Below are 19044 nucleotides of genomic sequence, written 5' to 3'. Positions count from 1 at the left end.
TATGCATTTCTTTTTTTTTAATAAATATTTTATTTATTTATTATTTTTGGCTGCGTTGGGTCTTGGTTGCTGCGCGCGGGCTTTCTCTAGTTGCGGTGAGCGGGGGCTACTCTTCATTGTGGTGCGCGGGCTTCTCACTTCGGTGGCTTCTCTTGCTGTGGAGCACGGGTTCTAGGCGCACGGGCTTCAGTAGTTGTGGCACATGGGCTCAGTAGTTGTGGCGCACGGGCTTAGTTGCTCCGCGGCATGTGGGATCTTCCCGGACCAGGGCCCAAACCCGTGTCCCCTGCATTGGCAGGCGGATTCTTAACCACTGCGCCACCAGGGAAGCCTGTGGGGGGTCTTTTAAATCATGACAGGGTGTGCAGACCTTGTCTCAAGAGCAGGAGATATCAGACATCTTTTAAGCTGGGGAGTGACACGATGTTGTTTTTATAATGGACTATAGAAGGGTGAGGCCCAAGGTAGGAAGTCTGGTTGGGTTTGGTCACTGCTGAGCTAAACCCTAGGCCTATGCTGTCCAGCATGGTAGCCAGTGGCCACAAGTGCCCACTGAGCACTTGGAGTGTGGTTAGTCCACAATCGCAAATACACACTGGATTTCAAAGACTTAGTATGAAAAAAATAATGTCATATATCTCAATAATTTGTTTTGTACTAATTACATGATGAAATAATATTTTGAATATATCGGGCTAAGTAAAATCTATTATTAAAATTAACTTCACCTGCTTTTTATTTTTTTTGATGGGACTAGAAGAAATATATATGTATATATATACACACACAGGAGGATCCCACATGCCGCGGAGTGGCTGGGCCCGTGAGCCATGGCTGCTGAGCCTGCGCATCCGGAGCCTGCGCCCGGCAACGGGAGGGGCCACAACAGTGAGAGGCCCGCGTACTGCAAAAAAAAAAAAAAAAAAAAGATCTCAAAACTGTCCTCATCAAATGTTAGCTCTGGTCAGGTACTTTATAGGTCATCCAGGACAATAGTTATCTCCATCTTATTAAAAAACAAAACAAACCAACCAACAAACAAAAAACAAAGGCCCAGAGAGGAACGAGAGGGTTTGCTTAAGATCACGCAGCTGTGAAATGCCTGAGGCAGGACCAGGACCCAGTCTTGCCTCCCTTCCAGGCCAGCCCTGTTCTCACCACACAAGAAAACAAAGTGGCCCATCCCCCTCCCTTGGGTGGGACTGTTTTGAAAAGGTTTGTTTTGTTCCTTATCAGACCTGCATGTTTGGTTAGAGCAGAGTTTCTAGGGAAGAGGCCTGCTTAGAAAACTCCACACTCACAATGGCCTGAGCAAGAGGGCTGCCGAGGGCTGCCAAGGGCTGCTGCGGGGAGTCTGAGGACTGCAGGGGAGCCACAGGGCGGGGGCCGTGGATATGGGAAGAATACTAGCCTGGGCCCGGTGCTGCCACCACAGAACTCTTTAGTCCTGGACCAGACTGAAGGGCTATTTCCTTCTCTGGGCCTTTTTGTCAGCATCTTTGTTTCAGCATCTATCAGATGAGGGGGGTGTGTTTGAACATCTCTGAGGACCCTGAGCATTGACATTTTATGTCTTTGACAAACTGCTGAATTCTGTTTCCTGCCCAGACATTTCACCTATGGTGATTTCTGCCTCTTTACGGAGCAGGGACTCATTCATAGGAAGCCTTGTAATCAAGTATCGGCTCCTACGGGCAGGGACCGTGGGTTTACTCTCACTCTTGACAAAGGCCACTGGAATACTTTTGGGTGCTTCTACTAAGAGCCAAACTTACTTATTTCTGTCTTCCCTTCGAGCAAGGCAAGGTCAAAAGAAAGAAAACAGAGTGAGCCAAGGATTGTTTAAGGAGGACATGGCGGGTAGGACAGTTTCCATCCCACCTTACTCTACTTGATCTGTAGATGGGGAGGGGCAAAGGTCCCATCTTATCAGTTGAAGGAAGTGGAATTTCTCTGAGTAGCAAGCAGGCACACAGGCCCAGTCCTTGCAGTATGAAATGCTCTGTGAGGTTAACAGATAATATCAGGGGAAATTAAGAACAGCCCTAAGTGGGCACCGGCCCTCCCTGGAGTCCATCTCAACAAGGCTGTGCCGAGCTGGACCAGGGTGGGGAAGCAGTGCTGGGAGAGGGTCCTGGGAGTGGCTGCCTGGGGAGGATGGAGCAGGGGCCACAAGAGGAATCGGGGAGGAATCACACTGCAGTGGAAGCCAGGGAGTGTAGGGGAGGCAGTGAGAGAGAAGTGAGCTGGTGTGTTTGTTTGTTTGAATCCATTCCTGTTATTTGATGCTGGAAATCCTCCTGGTTCAGCACTGGGACTCCTTCCTGTTAGCTGGCGTGTCCTGTTGCCAACCCCCCCAGTGGTCTTTGGACGCTACTGTGCTTTCTTGTACAATAAGGGATTCTGGGCTCCTCTTCTATACTTACCGCCCCAGACGTAGATGCAGCCTTTCTTCATGGAGCTGTGGTTTCCATTCCAGACACATCTGTAGCATCATTGCCTGGTGGACTCTGAGTGGTTCCGTGGCCCTTGTCCATCCTGATCCTCGCTGGCCATCTGTCTCCTCATACTATCTCTCTCCTATTTCATCTTTGGATGGCCCTGCTTGCAAACCCAAGCTGATGGCTGACGGACGCACACCTTCATGCCGTGTCTCCGGGCCCCCCAGCATTCAGCCCTTTTGTGTACTCGTGACTCTTAGCGCTGCTTTGCCTCCGATAAACCCAACGGCAAGGCTACTTCTTACGCTAAGAGCTCTTTCTTTTCAACGATCCTCTGTTATCCTCTAGTCAGTGGAGAATCTCCCTGTTTTCTTTAGTATACTTTTTTTGGCCACACCGTGTGGCATGCAGGATCTTAGTTCCCCAACCAGGGATCCAACTCATGCCCCCTGCAGTGGAAGCGTGGACTCTTAACCACTGGACCGCCAGGGAAGTCCTGCCTATTTTCTTTAATGTCTTTTTTTTTGGTACCTTTGGACCTCCTTCACCCATTTCCCCTAATCCCCACCCCCTGCCTCTGACACCACCAATCTGTACTCTCTGTATCTGTGAGCTTGTTTGTTTTTAAACAGCTCTTTTGTAAGTGGTTGAATCTCTACCTGGGGCAGGAAGGTTAGGAATCACTTGTCGTATAAGAGGGCACAAGAGCCTCTGAAGAGCACAGGGCCATGGTGACAGGACACATGAGCTGACGTGAAGGATTCCCAATGATGAATTTAAAGTTTTAGTGTAGTTTTGGGGCTTAGAGTTCGCAAGAAAAGTTTTAATGGCTCAGAGCAGGGTCTACAATCTTTACCTGGACTTCAAGACCAGATTGTTGGGCTTAATTCCTTGGGAATCTTCCCACTGTGGGAACAATGCAAGGGTGCTGGAGGGGGTGGGTGTGTTGACCTCTAGGCAGGGCGGTTTGCCTGGGGGGCCCTCCTACGGATGACCCTGGGTGTGTCCACCTGAGATGGGGCCTCACACGCTTAGAAGGTATTGTGTGTTGGCCAGGAGAGCAGAACAGCTGAGAGGTTTTGGTGGCAACTGAGGAAGGGTGGCACTGCGGTCACCAGGGGCCAGCGGGAGGCCAGATCCTTGGCCCTAACCAGCCTTCAGGGACGTGTCCCTCGGGGTCACTTAAGTCAGGTAATTTGAGGAGAGTTTAGTAAAGGGATGATCTACAAAGTTGAGGGCAGGAGGTTGGAAAACCAAAAGGGAAATCGTGGTGCCTGGGGCCAGAATTGGGCCTGAAGGAGTGAGGAAGGTGTTTACTGGAATCCAGAGACAGAGAGAGACAGAGAGAGGTAGAGAGGGAAAGGCCTCACAGGAGCTGTCACCTGCCATCCTGGCTGGGCACAGGGAAAGAGCTGGAAGGTAGAAACTCACCCTCGCTGGCCTTCTGCCCTCGGCTCTGCTGCCAGGCTCCTTGATGGCCCAGTCCAGCCAGAAGACAGAGGACAAGGGGGCCCATTGATGCTGCCCTGTGGGCCAACCTCCTGGGGCACCAAGCAGGGGCAACAGAAGATTCCAGCACGGGAAGTAGAGGGGAAATTGGGAGGCGTGTGTGTGGAGCAGTCCTGAGCAAGTGCGTGCGTTTGTGTGTGTGTGTGTGTGTGTGTGTGTGTGTGTGTGTTGAGCCGCACAGTGCACTCTTCTTGCTTTGGGGTGAGAGCAGTGACCTGTGTCCCCAGTCCCCTTGAGACAGGAGGGAAGGGGGCAGGGCACAGCCTTTAAAAGAATAACATAGCTCGAGGACATGGCCTAAACTGATTAGCACCAAATGGTCCAAGCCTTGAGCCTCAGTATATGCTCACTGTAACACATCAGCATGCTAAATGACACACCCGCAGGAGCCATGACAGTTCCCAGGCCAACCATAAAGGCCAAAAAGTGGGCTGTGGCCCAATTTCTGGAAATCCCCGCCCCTTCCCCAAAATAGCTGGAATACTCTTCCCACTCATTGGCCTACGAAATGACTCACTCCTATAAAAACTGACAACCCCGTACCATGGGGCCTTCTAGGTGGCCCACACTCTGTCTCTGGAGTGTGTTTCTCTCTAAATAAATCCACTCCTTACCTATCACTTTGTCTCTCACTGAATTCTTTCTGCAATGAGACATCAAGAGCCTGAGCTTCATTAAGTCCTGAGACCAGGTGTGTGATCTCAGTTAAAAGAGCATGGATTCGGGCTTCCCTGGTGGCGCAGTGGTTGAGAGTCCTCCTGCCGATGCCGGGGACATGGGTTCGTGCCCCGGTCTGGGAAGATCCCACATGCCGCGGAGCGGCTGGGCCCATGAGCCATGGCCGCTGAGCCTGCGCGTCCGGAGCCTGTGCTCCGCAGCGGGAGAGGCCACAACAGTGAGAGGCCCGCGTACCGCAAAAAAAAAAGAGCGTGGGTTCAAGTCCCAATCTGAGTTGGACGGTTTCACCCTTATGCTCAAGATCCTCAGTCCCCAAATGTTCTCCCCCACCCCCAAATATCTCCTCCACTCACAGGTTGATGCCTGAAAACCCCTGTTTTAAAAAAGCTTTCTGTCCTCAGCTAAAGGTTCTGCTAACTGTAAAGTGACATTCACATTCATGACACCACAAGCAAGGAGGAAAGGAAACGGACACTTCCTGTGCTCTGTGCCCGACCTGCATGTGAGAGGTCTGACATTGACAAGACTGATAAATGGCCCCAGGACCTTGTAGGACAAGTATAACAAGTATTCCTAATTCACACATGGGGCTTGGGGGGGGGGCGGGTAGGGGGTTAGCCTGCCCATGCCACAGCTCACATTTAGATATTTTTATAACCTACTTGGTCCAAAGCCCATACATTTCATCACCACCCCTGTGATTCCCAAACCTCAGAGTGCTTCAGATGAGCCGAGAAGCTTATGAAATAGGTGGGATCTTTATCTGGGAGCTGGTCTTGATGTGAGGAGAGGGGGAAGCTGTCCCAAAGCACAGAAAGGATACAGTGGAGGCAAGGGTGGTGTCCAACACCACAGACTGGGCGACGTAAACAACAGACATTGATTTCTCAGTTCCGGAGACTTGCGAGTCCAAGATCAAGGTGCTGGAAGATATGGTTCCTGGTGAGACCCCTCTTCCTGGTTTGCAGACAGTGCCTTCTCAGTGTGTCCTCACACGGTGGTGGGGAGAGAGAACTCTGGTCACTCCTCTCTTTTTATAAGGACACCAATCCCATGATGGGAGAGGAGCCCACCCTCATGACCCCATCTAAACCTAACTCTAACTTCCCAAAAGCCCCCATCTCTAAATACCATCCCAGGACCTCCCTGGTGGTCCAGTAGTTAAGATTCTGCACTCCACCACAGGGGGTGCAGGTTTGATCCCTGGTTGAGCAACTAAGATGCCGCAGTGTGGCCAAAAAAAAAAAAAAAAAAACCAATAAAACCCCCAACCAACCCATTGCGGGGGTAACCATCATACATGCATGGATCTGGGGCTAGACACAAACATTCAGTCCATAGCAGAAGGAACCTGGAAGATTTTTGCCAAGGGTGGGTCCACCCCGCCCTTCTGAGTGCAGACCGTGCCTTTCTTCAGCTCCCCAGGAAGGGCTGCAACGTAACTCCCTCTCTTTCCCCTCCCCTGACTCCAACTGAACCCCAGCTTTCAGTCTCCAGCCTCACTGGATCCCACAGAAAGCAGTGCCTTCAGTAGCGACATCTTTGAACTCAAAGACGATGGCACAGTGTTAATTCCACGGGTTTTGTAAAGAAAACGTCCCGGGTTCACAATCCACTTATGACCTACGTAACCTTTGCCAATCACGCTGAAATGCAATGTTCTCATCTGTAAAATGGAGGTAACACTATCTACCTGGGTTAAAACGTGTAGCACAGCCTTTGGGACCTGGTGGGCTTCCAGTGAGTGTAAAGAGCTGTCTAGAAGCCCGCCTCCTGATTTCCCGGCCTGGGCTTCTGCCTGTGACTCTCCATTTCCTTTATTTGAGGCGCAAAATGTGACATTTATTAAGCGTCCCGGGGCTGGGGGCCTTGCACTGCCCATAGATGGCTGGCCATCCTGACCTCGGGGTCAGTGGGTTGGCTTGTACACACGAGAAAACGTTCAGACGAATAAAAAGGAAAGGAAGACATAAGAGGTGATGGGAGGGGGTGGCGGGGTTTACTCTTCTGAAGCCACCCCAGAGCGTGGGAAGCGCTAGGGGAACCCCAAGAGCCTCCCCGCCTTTGTTCCCCAGCCTCTTGGCTGCTGGGCCGGCGCGCCCTCTAGTGGTCCTCCTGCTGCAAACATTTCTTTTTAATTAGATCAGTTCCTTTGAGAGTCTGTGCTCGAGGCCACTCAGCAAATTTTTGCTGAGAGACTTCTTTGCCAGGGAATATTCTAGGCATTGGAGATATACCAATAAACAAAACAAAACAAACCCCTGCAGTGTTCTTTCTCTAAACTAACTCTATAGCCGGTTAGTAACTTCCATCTGGATCCCTGAAGTCTGTTATTTGTTCCTTCTTTTGTATTGCCAAAGGTGAATTTTTAAAAACTAGCATGCGTAGACCACCAAATAAAATGAAACCAGAGCATCGTGTAATATTGGTGCAAATTTGAGGAGTGAGGTTTTTAGCTCAATTTTAAGTGACTTGTCGTATCTTAGTGCTTTTTCTTTTGTTATAGATTATGATTCTGGTTTTCCCCTGCTTTTTCTGTTTGTTCATGAGTGTATTTACAAAGAGAAGTTCCTCTAGGTCTGCACTATCCACATATGACTATTTAAATTAAATTAATTACAATTTAATAAGATTAAAAATGTAGTTTCTTACTTGCACTACTCACATTTCCTGTGTTTACTACACACATGTGACTGGTGGCTATCTTGTTGGAAAGCACAGATATATAACATATAATATTTCCATTGTGGAAGGTTCCACTGGACAACACTGTTGCAGTGATGGGGATTCGGCTGTAGGAATGTCGAGTTATGTTAATGTGAAGGTGTAATCCCTCCACTCCTTCCTTCTGCCTTTTTACCTGCAGTTTGGACAGTGGCCTCTGGCTGCAGGGAGCCAGAGGGGTGTGAGCTGGAAGACTTAACTTCCTACTGTTTGCTGACCCAGTTAGGAGATGTGCCCACCTCCTCTGTTCCTCCTTTTTTAAAAAAAAATTATTTATTTATTAAAAATTTTTTTTTTTGCCTGTGCTGCACAACTTGCAGGATCTTACTTCCCCAACCAAGGATTGAACCCCTGCCACTGCAGTGAAAGGGCTGAGTCCTAACCACTGGATTACCAGGGAATTTCCTCTGTTCCTCTTTGGTCCAAGTGCACATCCAACCAACAGAGGGAGCAGGTTCCCAGGCTGATCAGCCCTGTGGTTGCTTCTTTGTTGGGAGACTTCAGTTGCCATAGCTTTGTCTCTCTGCCCACTTGGTCTTGGGTTGCCAGCTCTGCTCTTGACCTCTGCCCTTTCTTGTTCTAATTATGGGCTAGAAGGGACTTGGGGAACCCTCTTATCAAGCGCTTGTGCACAGGGAAGACTTTGATCTCCTCCTATAAAAGAGCAAGTGGGCAATGAATGCCAGGGTGTCTGAAAGTTGAAAGTCTCCACTTCTCGAGCCACTACCATTAACTTAGGAGCAGAGGTAGCTGGACTGAGCATCCTGGTCCACAGGCTCTTCCCATTTCTTCTGCTAAAGTGCTCTGCGACTTTGGGCAAGTTATTCTCTCAGCCCAAGCAGTGTCTTCATATGTAGTGAGGGATGTGGGACTTGATGATTGCCAAGGTCTGCTGAAATTCTAGAGTTTGTAACTTGGCCAACGCCTTTGTGACTCCAGTGCACAAGGAAGTTATGATCAAGATAAAGCAGATTCCCTTCCCAAAAAGTAATCTCCTGGCTCAGATGGTTTCACTCCAGTTTCAAACACCTAAAGAAGAATAAGCAGCAATTTTGCACAAACTCTTCCAGAAAATAGAGGAGGGAACACTTCCCAACTTATTGTTAGGCCAGTATTATCTTGATATGAAAACCAGATACAGACGGTACTAAAAAAAACTATAAACAAATATCTCTCATGAGATATAGCAAATTGAATCCATTGTTCTAAAATAATTATAAATATCAGAAGAATTATATACTATGACCAAGTAGGATTTATTCCACATATATAGTCTGATTCAATATTCAGAATTCCACAATATCAAGTGGTCAATAAAGTTTAGATTAAAAATAATGTCCAGGGACTTCCCTGGTGGTCAACTGGCTAAGACTCCACACTCCCAATGCAGGGGACCTGGGTTTGATCCCTGGTCAGGGAACAAGATCCCACATTCCACAGCTAAGAGTTCGCATGCCTGCCACAACTAAAAAAAGATCCCACGTGCCGCAAGTAAAAAGAAAAAAAAAAGATCCTGCATGCCACAACTAAAAGACCCGCGTGCTGAAACTAAAGATCCCGCATGCCGCAACGAAGATCCCGCATGGAACTAAGACCCAGTGCAGCCAAATAAATAAATAACTATTTTTTAAATGTCCATCATAGCAACAGGTTAATTAGAAAAATCATAATCTTATCAACTAGTACAGAAAAGGCATCTGACAAAATCCAACACCTATTTATGATTAAAAATTCTCAGCAAGTTAGGAAGAGAGTGGAACAACCTCAGTTTGATAAAGACATCTACAAAAAGTCTACAGCTAACATCATAGTTGATGGTGAAAGATTGAATGCTTTCCCCCTAAGACTGGGAACAAGGCAAGGATGCTTCCTCTCACTACTCTTATTCAATACAGTACTGGAAGTTCTAGCCACTGCAAAAAAAAAAAAAGAAAAGAAAAAGAAATAAAAAGGCATACAGAGTGGAAAGAAAGAAAGAAAACTGTCCTTATTTGCAGATGTTATGATTGTGTATGCAGAAAATCCCAAAGACTCTACAAAAAAGCTCCTATAACTGCTATGTGAGTTCTGCAATGTCACAGGATACAAGATCGATGCACGAAACCAATCACATTTCTACATACTAAGAACAAACAGGCAGAAACTGTAAATGTATAATGTATACATGTATATATGTATATATATGTATATAATGTATACATGTATCACATTTCTACATACTAAGAACAAACAGGCAGAAACTGTAAATGTATACATGTATATATGTATATATGTATATAATGTATACATGTATATATGTATACATGTATACATTATACATGTATAATTGTTACAAAGAAAATGAGACACCTAGTTACAAATTTAACAAAATATGTGTAGGATCTGTAGGCCGAAAATTACTAAATGCTGATAAAGTCAATCAAAGAAGACCTAAATAAATGGAGACATACATTGTAGTCATGGACTGGATGACTCAACATAGTAAACATGCCAATTCTTCCCAAATTTTAGGTGAGAAAGCACAGGCCCTAACACGCCTAAACCAATCTTAAAAATAAATAAATTGGATATAAGATACTGTAGGAGACCAGGATGAAATAAAAGGAGGATCAAATCCTGGCCAGCCCTTTCCTGAAAGTAGAGATGGAACCTCCTCCAAAAAGTCTTCCTGGATTAGCTCCTATACTTACTTAACTAGCCCCTGCATATACCCTACTTGAATTGTATCAAATTATTTTGCCTTCATTAACGTGAGAGTTGGTGAGTATTCCTATTTTTCAGCTGTGCATTCAATAATCTACAATACGTGGGGTTTGGTGAGAGCAATATTGTGGCTTCTTCCTTTTTGCATTTCTCACCAGGCCCAGGAAGGTGTTCCTGGGGTATTCAGTTATTTTGCAGAAAGAACAGACTAAGATGAATATTCTCATCCTGCTCTTCTCAGGGCTTCCTGGTCCCCACCAAGCGTCTTGTCTCCACTGTGCATCAGGAACCAAGATCCCAGCTCAAGACCTCAGAGGCTTCATCACCTCCCAGCACCAGCTGCTGAGCCCATTACCTACAGCTGGGCAGGAAAAGCCCGAGGTCTCCTGAAAAGTGATGACATCAGGATAGCCCTCCTTCCCCCTCTGCCAAGCTCTGCTCTGGAGCCCCTGAGGCCACCAGGCCCCCCATCCTGCTGACATTTCCTCTTCTGGTACTCAATGGCTCATTAGGAGTGGAGGGCTTGGTTGGGGGCCAGGAGAAATGGGAACAGTGGAATGAAAGGCAGGAGCGTGGACCCTTTGGTTTCTAGGCTGGAAGCATTTGGAAGGGGCAGCATTTCATTTTTATATTGAGGAGGTGGAGGAGGTCATGGCAAGACTACTTTGCAGAGACTTCCTTTCTGTAGCCTATAGAGAGGATTCCAGATGCTAGAAGTGGTTAAAAAGATGATCCCTCCATGGGCCCCATGGTGCTTCCCTGGTGATCACGGATGGTGTCTGAGTGCTTTTCCTGTTCCCTGGAAGCCCAGGAATCCCTTATTCCCATCACACCATCCTGTAATGCCTTCCTGGCTCCTGGGGCTGCTGCCTTTGGTCTTAAATAGTATCATGACATTGGAATCACTTCCTAATCTGGGGGGAGATGTGAGTCCAGGCATGTGAGTGGAAAGCAAGCCAAACCAAGCAAAGAGACTCAAGTAAGAAGAGCCCTGGGGGCTTCCCTGGTGGCGCAGTGGTTGAGAGTCCGCCTGCCGATGCAGGGGACACAGGTTCGTGCCCTGGTCCGGGAAGATCCCACATGCCGCGGAGCGGCTGGGCCCATGAGCCATGGCCGCTGAGCCTGCACGTCCGGAGCCTGTGCTCCGCAACGGGAGAGGCCACAACAGTGAGAGGCCCGCGTACCACAAAAAAAAAAAAAAAAAAAAAGAGAAGTGAGCCCTGGGCTTCCCTGGTAGCACAGTGGTTAAGGATCCGCCTGCCAACGCAGGGGACACGGGTTCAAGCCCTGGTCCAGGAAGATCCCACATGCCGTGGAGCAACTAAGCCCGTGCACCACAACTACTGAGCCTGCACTCTAGAGCCCGCAAGCCACAACTACTGAGCCTGCGTGCTGCAGCTACTAAAGCCCACGCCCCTAGAGCCCGTGCTCCGCAACAAGAGAAGCCACTGCAATGAGAAGGCCACGCACTACAACGAAGCGTAGCCCCCAACCAGAAAACTAGTTTTCTCTAGTTCTCGCTGCAACTAGAGAAAGCCCGCGTGCAGCAATGAAGACCCAACGCAGCCAAAAATAAATAAAAATAAATAAAAAAATTTATTTAAAAAAAAAAAAGGGTTTGCGGGACTCAGCTTCCTTCCTTTTTCCAGACGGGAAAGCTCCTCACTCCGTCTTAACTGGAGGGTCTCATATACAAGACGAGGGTCTCCCCGTCGGAGGAGAAACCGTCCTCTTGTTTTGCTCCCTTTTCTTCCAAGCACCGGATACTCCTTGTTCAGTACTTGTTCCCGGTGAAAACTGTGGGCTGATGTGAGAGGAAGGCCAGAGACTGTGCAGCTTGAGTGCCAGACAGGCTCTAGCCTTGTTGGAGATTTCCTTCCCAGGGAGAGGGACGGAAGAGACCACAGATGCAAGCAGCGTGGCGGATCTGCCCTCTTCCAGGCTTCCAATCGAAGAAACAGGCTGCACAGAAATCAGCGGAAGCAGTATCCAGGGGTGACTCAGAAGGCATGATCTGAGGGTTGGTGAGCACCCTCTCCTGCTCTCTCCCTCTCCCACCCTCCTGATCGCTCCGTGACCTCCCTGGGAGAGGGTGCCTTCCTGAACCCCAAGAAACTCTTGTCTGGGCTGCAGGTGGGCTGTGTGACCTTGTCCTGTCCCTGGGGAGCAGCCTCTCTAATAGTCAAGGATTTTAATCACTATTCAAAGAGATTAGAACATGGATTTCTCTTCCTACTGCAGGAGGGAAAGAAACATTTCTGATCCCCTCTTTCGTGGATGACCAGGAACAAGAGAAAAGGCACTGCGAGAAAATCCTAAGCGTCCACCCTTGTGTCTGCCTGAATAAGGCTCTTGTCCCCGGCCAGCTCTTAGGCACAAGAGAACCTTTTGGCTCCTGAAGATGGAGGTTCCTTCCCTGCCTCTCCTTCAAGCTCCTTGCCTTGGGAAACAGCAGATGTGTGGAGAGTAGCCATGGCATGTTGTAGAAGACAAGGAAAGTGCTAGGTTGGGGGCTTCTTTTCAGCTCTGGGGGCAGGGCGGTGGTCCTTTCCGAGCCCTGCCTCCCCTCCAGAGGACAGGCTGGCAGGTGGCACCGGCCGCAGACTGCCAGGGAGTGTGGGGGAGGCGCTTGGGAAGAGGACCCGGCTCCTCAGATGCCTGTACTCCTGCTGGGAATGAACCTTCACTGTGAGATTATGGTCCAACTTCAGTTTCCTCTCCGGACCTCAGCTTTTTAATTCTGTAGAATGTTGGTGTTGGATTTGATCTTTCAGACCCCTTTTAGCTCATCATTCTACCCTCCTGGACTAATTGCAACAAAAGGAGAAACAGCGAACACCAAGCCGGCTGTTCAGAGGCCACACTTACGCACAGCGTTTCAAGCACGGCATGGCATGGACGCTTACAGTGGAAGAAGAGAGACAGGATGAGAGGGGAAAGCTTGAACACACGTAGTCTCGGACAGAGTACAGGGCTCAGTCGCCTGAGCTAGGCTTCCTCCTACCCCGTCACATAAACAGGCACACAGCCACACGCACATGCGTGGACCCGGTCATGAGGCTCAGAGGACAGACCAGGAGCTAAAACCAACAAAGGCAGGAGAGCACACCCTGCTCCTAGAACTTCTGCGCACGGGGCAGGGCAGCTGCTGCCTCCTTCTGGCTCTGCTCACCCCATTTTCTAAATCACAGACCATCACACAGCTGGCCTCTGACACGACAGGATGACCTGCATCCTTGGAGCCCTCAGCACATAGACAGCAGCAGCCTAGGGGCCTGAACTCGGCAGATTCAGAGGTCCGCATGCACGGTCTACCTCCAAGGGCACAGAGCAAAGGTCATCTGGGGGCCCAGGGCCAGGGTAAAGCTCTCTCTGGGCCATGCACGCTTCTCTCCACAGCTGGATGACCTCTACAGACCCGACAGCCTAACTCTCTGGGGCCAGTCGTTTGGGTGATTTCCCAAAGCAGCGGGTCACTTGCCTCCCACCCCTCGCTGGCCATCAGAAGCGGTGGCAAGAGGGTAAGTGGGTAAATTGCCTGGAGAGGGAAATCTGGTAATACCTTTTAAATTTGTAAACTATATACCGCATGGTATAGTGATTCTATTTACAGGAATTTATTCTACAAATATACTCACAGACGTGTGAAACGACACGATTGCAAGTGATTCATTGCAACGTCATCTACTAGGCACGATGGGAAGTAAATTAGATGTCTATTAATAGCCGATCGGTTTCATAGATTATGGTATAGCCATACAATGGAATACTAAAAACGGCAGGCTTTTGTGCATTGGTATGGAAGCGTCACAGATATGTATTGTTAAGGTAAGATAAGCAACGTTCAGGACAGTCGGTATATTTTTCTACTATTTGGGTCGAAAAGAAACGACAAAGCCATATGTATTTGCATTGACCTGTTTATATATAAAATATTACTGGAAAGATAAACAAGAGACTAATTAATGGTGGTTATCTGTTAGGGAGTTGAAAACCGGGCTGAAGGCAACTTTGTATTACACGCATTTTGTATATTTTGATGGCTGAATAACGTGGATGCACCACCTAGTCAAAAGAGAAAAGTAAGAAACACAAAAGCACGATAAAAAAGAGACCAAGGTGGTAAAGGATGGACCCCTTCTCCCTGTGGGCCCCAAGGTAGTCGGTGAGGTGGGGAGGCCAGACTGAGAAAGGTGGGATAGGGGATGGGCCAGAGCAAAGGAGGAAGCTCTCCAGGTGCTGGGTCACTGCTCTCTGCTGGCTCCTAAACGCCTCCACTAACAGGGGCCCTAATTCCTCTCCTCACAGTCTCCTTTGGTTATGGGCCTCATCATTTCCCAAACGCAGGCACGCTCACGTGGTTTGGGAAATCTTGTCTTTTGTTGAAATGTAAACACTTTTACACACTTCCTCAGATTAACAAGCTCACCCCTAGCGCAACAGCAGCCTTTGAAGCCGCTTGACTTCCTGGCACCCCTCTCCCTTCCCCCCACCAACTCTGGCACCCTGGAAAAAACAAAAAACAAAAAACCCTGCTGCACGACATGGATTTGTTTTAGAGATTACTCTTGGAGAATCTTCTGTCACCCCTTTGTGGTAACTGGCAACACTCTCTGGGGTGTTGCAAAACCCAGCTTGGGAGTGACTGCCCTGATGGTCAGCAAGCGGCCACGGTCAAGACTCTGGCCAGCTGGGGCCTGCAAAGCTTGGTAGTGACTGGAGGTTGCGGGTAGAGGCCGGGCCTCTCCACCTCTACCCACGATGCACTTCCATGGATCCAAAGGCCTGCCTGGGGTACAGCATGGGCACAAAAGGCATTTGCTTGGGAGCCACTGACCAACCCTGCTCGTGGGTAGGCAGCTGGGTTCTTTTTCCTTGAGGATAATTTTCGGTCCTCACTTCCCCTCCAGTCTCTCTAACTCCCAGGCCCTGGCTCAGCCTCCCAGAGGGATTGCTTAGACCAGTGACTCTACAGGGTTCTTTTGAAATATAGAGCTGTTCAAAAGACTCTCCCTAAGGCATGGCCCCGGAGGCATTTTCCATGAAAATTTCACCCCCTTTTGTCCCATTGTTTCAGGGGAGGAGGCAAGAAGTTTCAAGGTTCGGGATCCATAGGACTTAAAAAAGGTGTCATACCTTCCTGCCCTTCAGCTTGAACACTGTTTTGCAGCCTAATCTCCCCACACCCACTTTGAGAGGAACTGGCTTAGCTGCAGGGAGAGCCGGGCTGCAAACCAGGCATCAGTGTGGGTGAGGGAAAGGGGAAGGGAGGAGGCCCTGGGCTTCTTCAGGTGAAGGGATCCTCTGATGGGATTGTAAGAGAGACTTCAATGGACACTAAAATACCAGGCCTGTGGTTCCACACGCTCCGAGACGCAATGTGTGGATTCCTCAGCTCAGTGTCTTCTACTTTTCAAATGTGCATGAATAAAATCTTCAGGGAAGTAGAGAGAAGACTTTGCCATGGTGATGGAGGATTTGTGGAGAGCTGGGGGTGATGGCGGATAAGCCTCAACCTGGAGCCCATTTGTTCATTTTTAACGCGTCTCTACAACAGGAGCATTTTAAGAGAAGGGGCTCACCTAGAAGCTTTCTTGGTGGAAAGTGTGTGGAGGGGGCACAATGTGGAAGACGGAGAAATGGAAACTCTCAGCATCTTAGGCTACCTGAGGCCAAATCCAAATTCAAATGAGCAGGCACTGATAAAGACTCCTGGAAAATGGAAGATTTGAAAAGGAAAAAAAAAAAAAAGAAGGGAAACTAGAGTGACGGGGAGGGTAAGTGGATAGAAGCGAAGGGGGTCAGATCTCATTGGAAGGGAGTCTTGGGAGAAGAGGGAAGACCCTGGCTGCCCTCTATGACTTAACTTACAATATCTTAGGGGGAGGGACACCCAAGTAGAAGAGGGGCTGCTGTGGGTCGTCTTGTTCGCCTTGGGAGGGTTACCTTTTCCTCCGACAAGGTAAAGGGTTGGGGGCTTCTCCTGTGTCTTCCGCGAGAGTTGCTGCTGGACCTTCCGGGGAAATTGGTGCAGAAAACCCACGCCGCTGGAGCGCTGCGCTGAGCGTGTCAGCGCAGGCGCCGGTCATGGCAGGAGCGGACACATCGTGGCAGAGAACACACGGCGTGACCTACCTCTTACACATCTTACTCCGGATTTGGCTAATGGAGGAGTCAAGCATCCGTCGTGCTTCCCTACGCACGCCCTAATTTCCCTACAGACGCCGAGCGTCGCGACTATTGGCCGCTGCCCCTTTAAGGGCCGCCCCTCCTCCTCCCACCCCCTCCCCAGTGGTGGCACCCAGCGGGGGGGGGGGGGGGCATGCTGTGCGTTCTCGCGGGTCGACTGGGGAGGATCGCCCAGGCCGGGGGAATCGCTCCCACGGCCCGCTGCCCCGTCCCCTGAGCCGGGTAAGCTGAGAGACCCCTTCCCTCTTTCCCTCCCGCCCCGCGCGCAACGCGGGAATGGCTCCCTGGCCGCACGGGAACAGCCCTCTGGCCCCGTGGCCAGATGTCCCCACCCGGGCGCCCAATACTGCTAACGCGAGCGGCTGCCCGGGGTGCCGTGGGCGGTGGCACTAGCGGGGCTCTGTTGGCGCTAGCGGTGCTGGCCACCGTGGGGGGCAACCTGCTGGTAATCGTGGCCATCGCCCGGACGCCGAGACTCCAGACCATGACCGACGTGTTCGTGACTTCGCTGGCCACAGCCGACCTGGTGGTGGGGTTCCTGGTAGTGCCGCGGGGGGCCACGTTGGCGCTGACCGGCCACTGGCCCCTGGGCGCCACCGGTTGCGAGCTGTGGACCTCGGTGGGCGTGCAGTGTGTGACCGCCAGCATGGAAACCCTGTGCGCCCTGGCGGTGGACCGCTACCTGGCCGTGACCGACCCGCTGCGCTACGGCGCGCTGGTCACCAAACGCCGAGCCCGGGCAGCAGTGGTCCCGGTGTGGGTCGTGTCCGCCTTGGTGTCGTTTGCGCCCATCATGAGCAAATGGTGGCGCGTCGGGGCCGACGTCGAGGAGCAGCGTTGCCACTGCAATCCGCGCTGCTGCGCCTTCGCCTCCAACATGCCCTACGCGCCGCTCTCCTCCGTCTCCTTCTACTTTCCGCTCCTGGTGATGCTCTTCGTCTACGCGCGAGTTTTCGCGGTGGCTACGCGCCAGCGGCGCTTTCTGCTCCGGGAGCTGGGCCGCTTCCCGCCAGAGGAGTCTCCGCGGGCTCGGTCTTGCTCCCTGTGCCCCGCCCCGGCGGGGCCGTGCGCCTGGCCCGCAGGGGTGCCCTCCTACGGTCGGCGGCCGGCGCGCCTTCTGCCTCTGCGGGAACACCGCGCCCTGCTCACCTTGGGGCTCATCATGGGAAACTTCACTCTCTGCTGGTTGCCCTTCTTTGTAGTCAACGTGCTGCGCGCCCTCGGGGGCCCCTCTCTAGTGCCCGGCCCCGCTTTCCTCGCCCTTAACTGTCTAGGCTATGCCAACTCTGCCTTCAACCGCTCATCTACTGCCGCAGCCCTGTCTTTCGCAGCGCCTTCCGCCGCCTGCTGGGCCGCTGCCGGCCCGAGGAGCACCCCGCCGCCGCCTCCACGCCCCCGCGGCCCTGACCAGCCCCGCAGAATCCAGGCAGCGCCCACCGCTCGACTGGTAGGTAGCCAAGGCGCAGGGGTTGACGGCTCGGGATCAGGAAGCATTCGGTATCTCCTTCGGTCAATTTTTTTTTTTTTTTTTTTTGCGGTACGCGGGCCTCTCACTGTTGTGGCCTCTCCCGTTGCGGAGCACAGGCTCCGGACGCGCAGGCTCAGCGGCCATGGCTCATGGGCCCAGCCGCTCCGCAGCATGTGGGATCTTCCCGGACCGGGACACGAACCCGTGTCCCCTGCATCGGCAGGCGGACTCTCAACCACTGCGCCACCAGGGAAGCCCCTTCAGTTTTTTTTTTTTTCTTTTTCTTTTTTTTTTTCCCTTCAGTTTTTTGAGCTTGGGGTTCGGTAGGAGAAGATGGGGCTGGGGTCTCTGCATCGAGGGAAGTGGGGCATGGAGTAGGGAACCGAAGTGGAACCCAGGGCCCTTTCTTTTCCCGCATCCCAACCCACCCTGCCCTGGGGTTGAAGCAAAGGAGGGCGGGCCGGTTGTTCTCCACCCCAGGAGCAAGGGGGGGCCCGGGATGGGGTGGGTCCCGCTGTGCCCAAGGGCCCCCCTCGCCTGGTCAGCTCTAGTTTTGGTGTTCTAGCTCAGTTTCTTTGCCCAGATTTCTTGCCACCTCTTGGGCTGGCTTTGACTAGACTAGAGGTCCCCCAAAGCCCTCGGGCTCAGCTTTGGTTTCTTTGAAAGGTTTGATAGCTATGAAGGTGAGAATCCACTTCTGGGATGAAGGCTAGACAGGCTCAGGAACGTGTGAGTGCGAATTCTTCCCGGGTAGGAACCGGGCCGGGTTGAAGTTGGGTTGGGCTTTGTGGCAGGGTGGGTCCCCGAGGCTTTTGTGTAACCGCACATGCCCCTCAAGGTCCCTGACCTTCACCCATTTCCCTCTCCTGTTCCCACCCTCTGTCCCCTCACCCCAAGATACCTCATCTCCATTTTTTTCAGGGCTTCCTGGGGACTTTCTTAGGCCTTGAAGAAACAACTCCATTGATCCAGAACCTTTGGAGAGCCTCTGGCCTGTTCGGAATGAGCCCTGTGGAGTTTCCCAGCTGGAAAACTCTGCCCTCCGGAACCTGACCACTGAGCCATGAGATGGGGAGGGGGTCTGGCTTTGGAGGGGGAACCCTTACAAAGTGGGTTTTCACCATTCTCTGTCTCTCTGTCTCTCTCTCTCTCTCTCTCTCTCTCTCCTTCCGAGAGATGTTTTCTAAACCCCACCCCTGAACTTCACCACTACCTCAGCAGCCTGAGTGTCTGGCTGTCCTTGCAGCAGCCCTGCTGGCTTTGCCTGGGCACCCATCCCCTTGCTCACTTGAGTGCTGTGTGCTTAGGGCAAAGAGAGCACCCTCGTTCCAT

General features: G+C 51.1%; 1 protein-coding gene across 1 annotated transcript; it reads left to right on the top strand.

The window, feature by feature from the left end:
• Window positions 1–16520: 16520 nt before the first annotated feature.
• ADRB3 (adrenoceptor beta 3) lies at window positions 16521–17980 on the top strand (the record flags this gene model as incomplete). The annotated part of the gene is given in 5 exon segments (XM_082863635.1): window positions 16521–16605; window positions 16608–16634; window positions 16637–17535; window positions 17541–17631; window positions 17634–17980. Coding segments are annotated over 5 exon segments (1164 nt in total). The 3' UTR covers window positions 17696–17980.
• Window positions 17981–19044: the final 1064 nt, after the last annotated feature.

This window comes from Leucopleurus acutus (assembly GCF_964270905.1).
Source record: "Leucopleurus acutus genome assembly, chromosome: 21".
NCBI lineage: Eukaryota > Metazoa > Chordata > Mammalia > Artiodactyla > Delphinidae > Leucopleurus > Leucopleurus acutus.
This window is presented reverse-complemented; position numbering and strand designations above follow the sequence as displayed.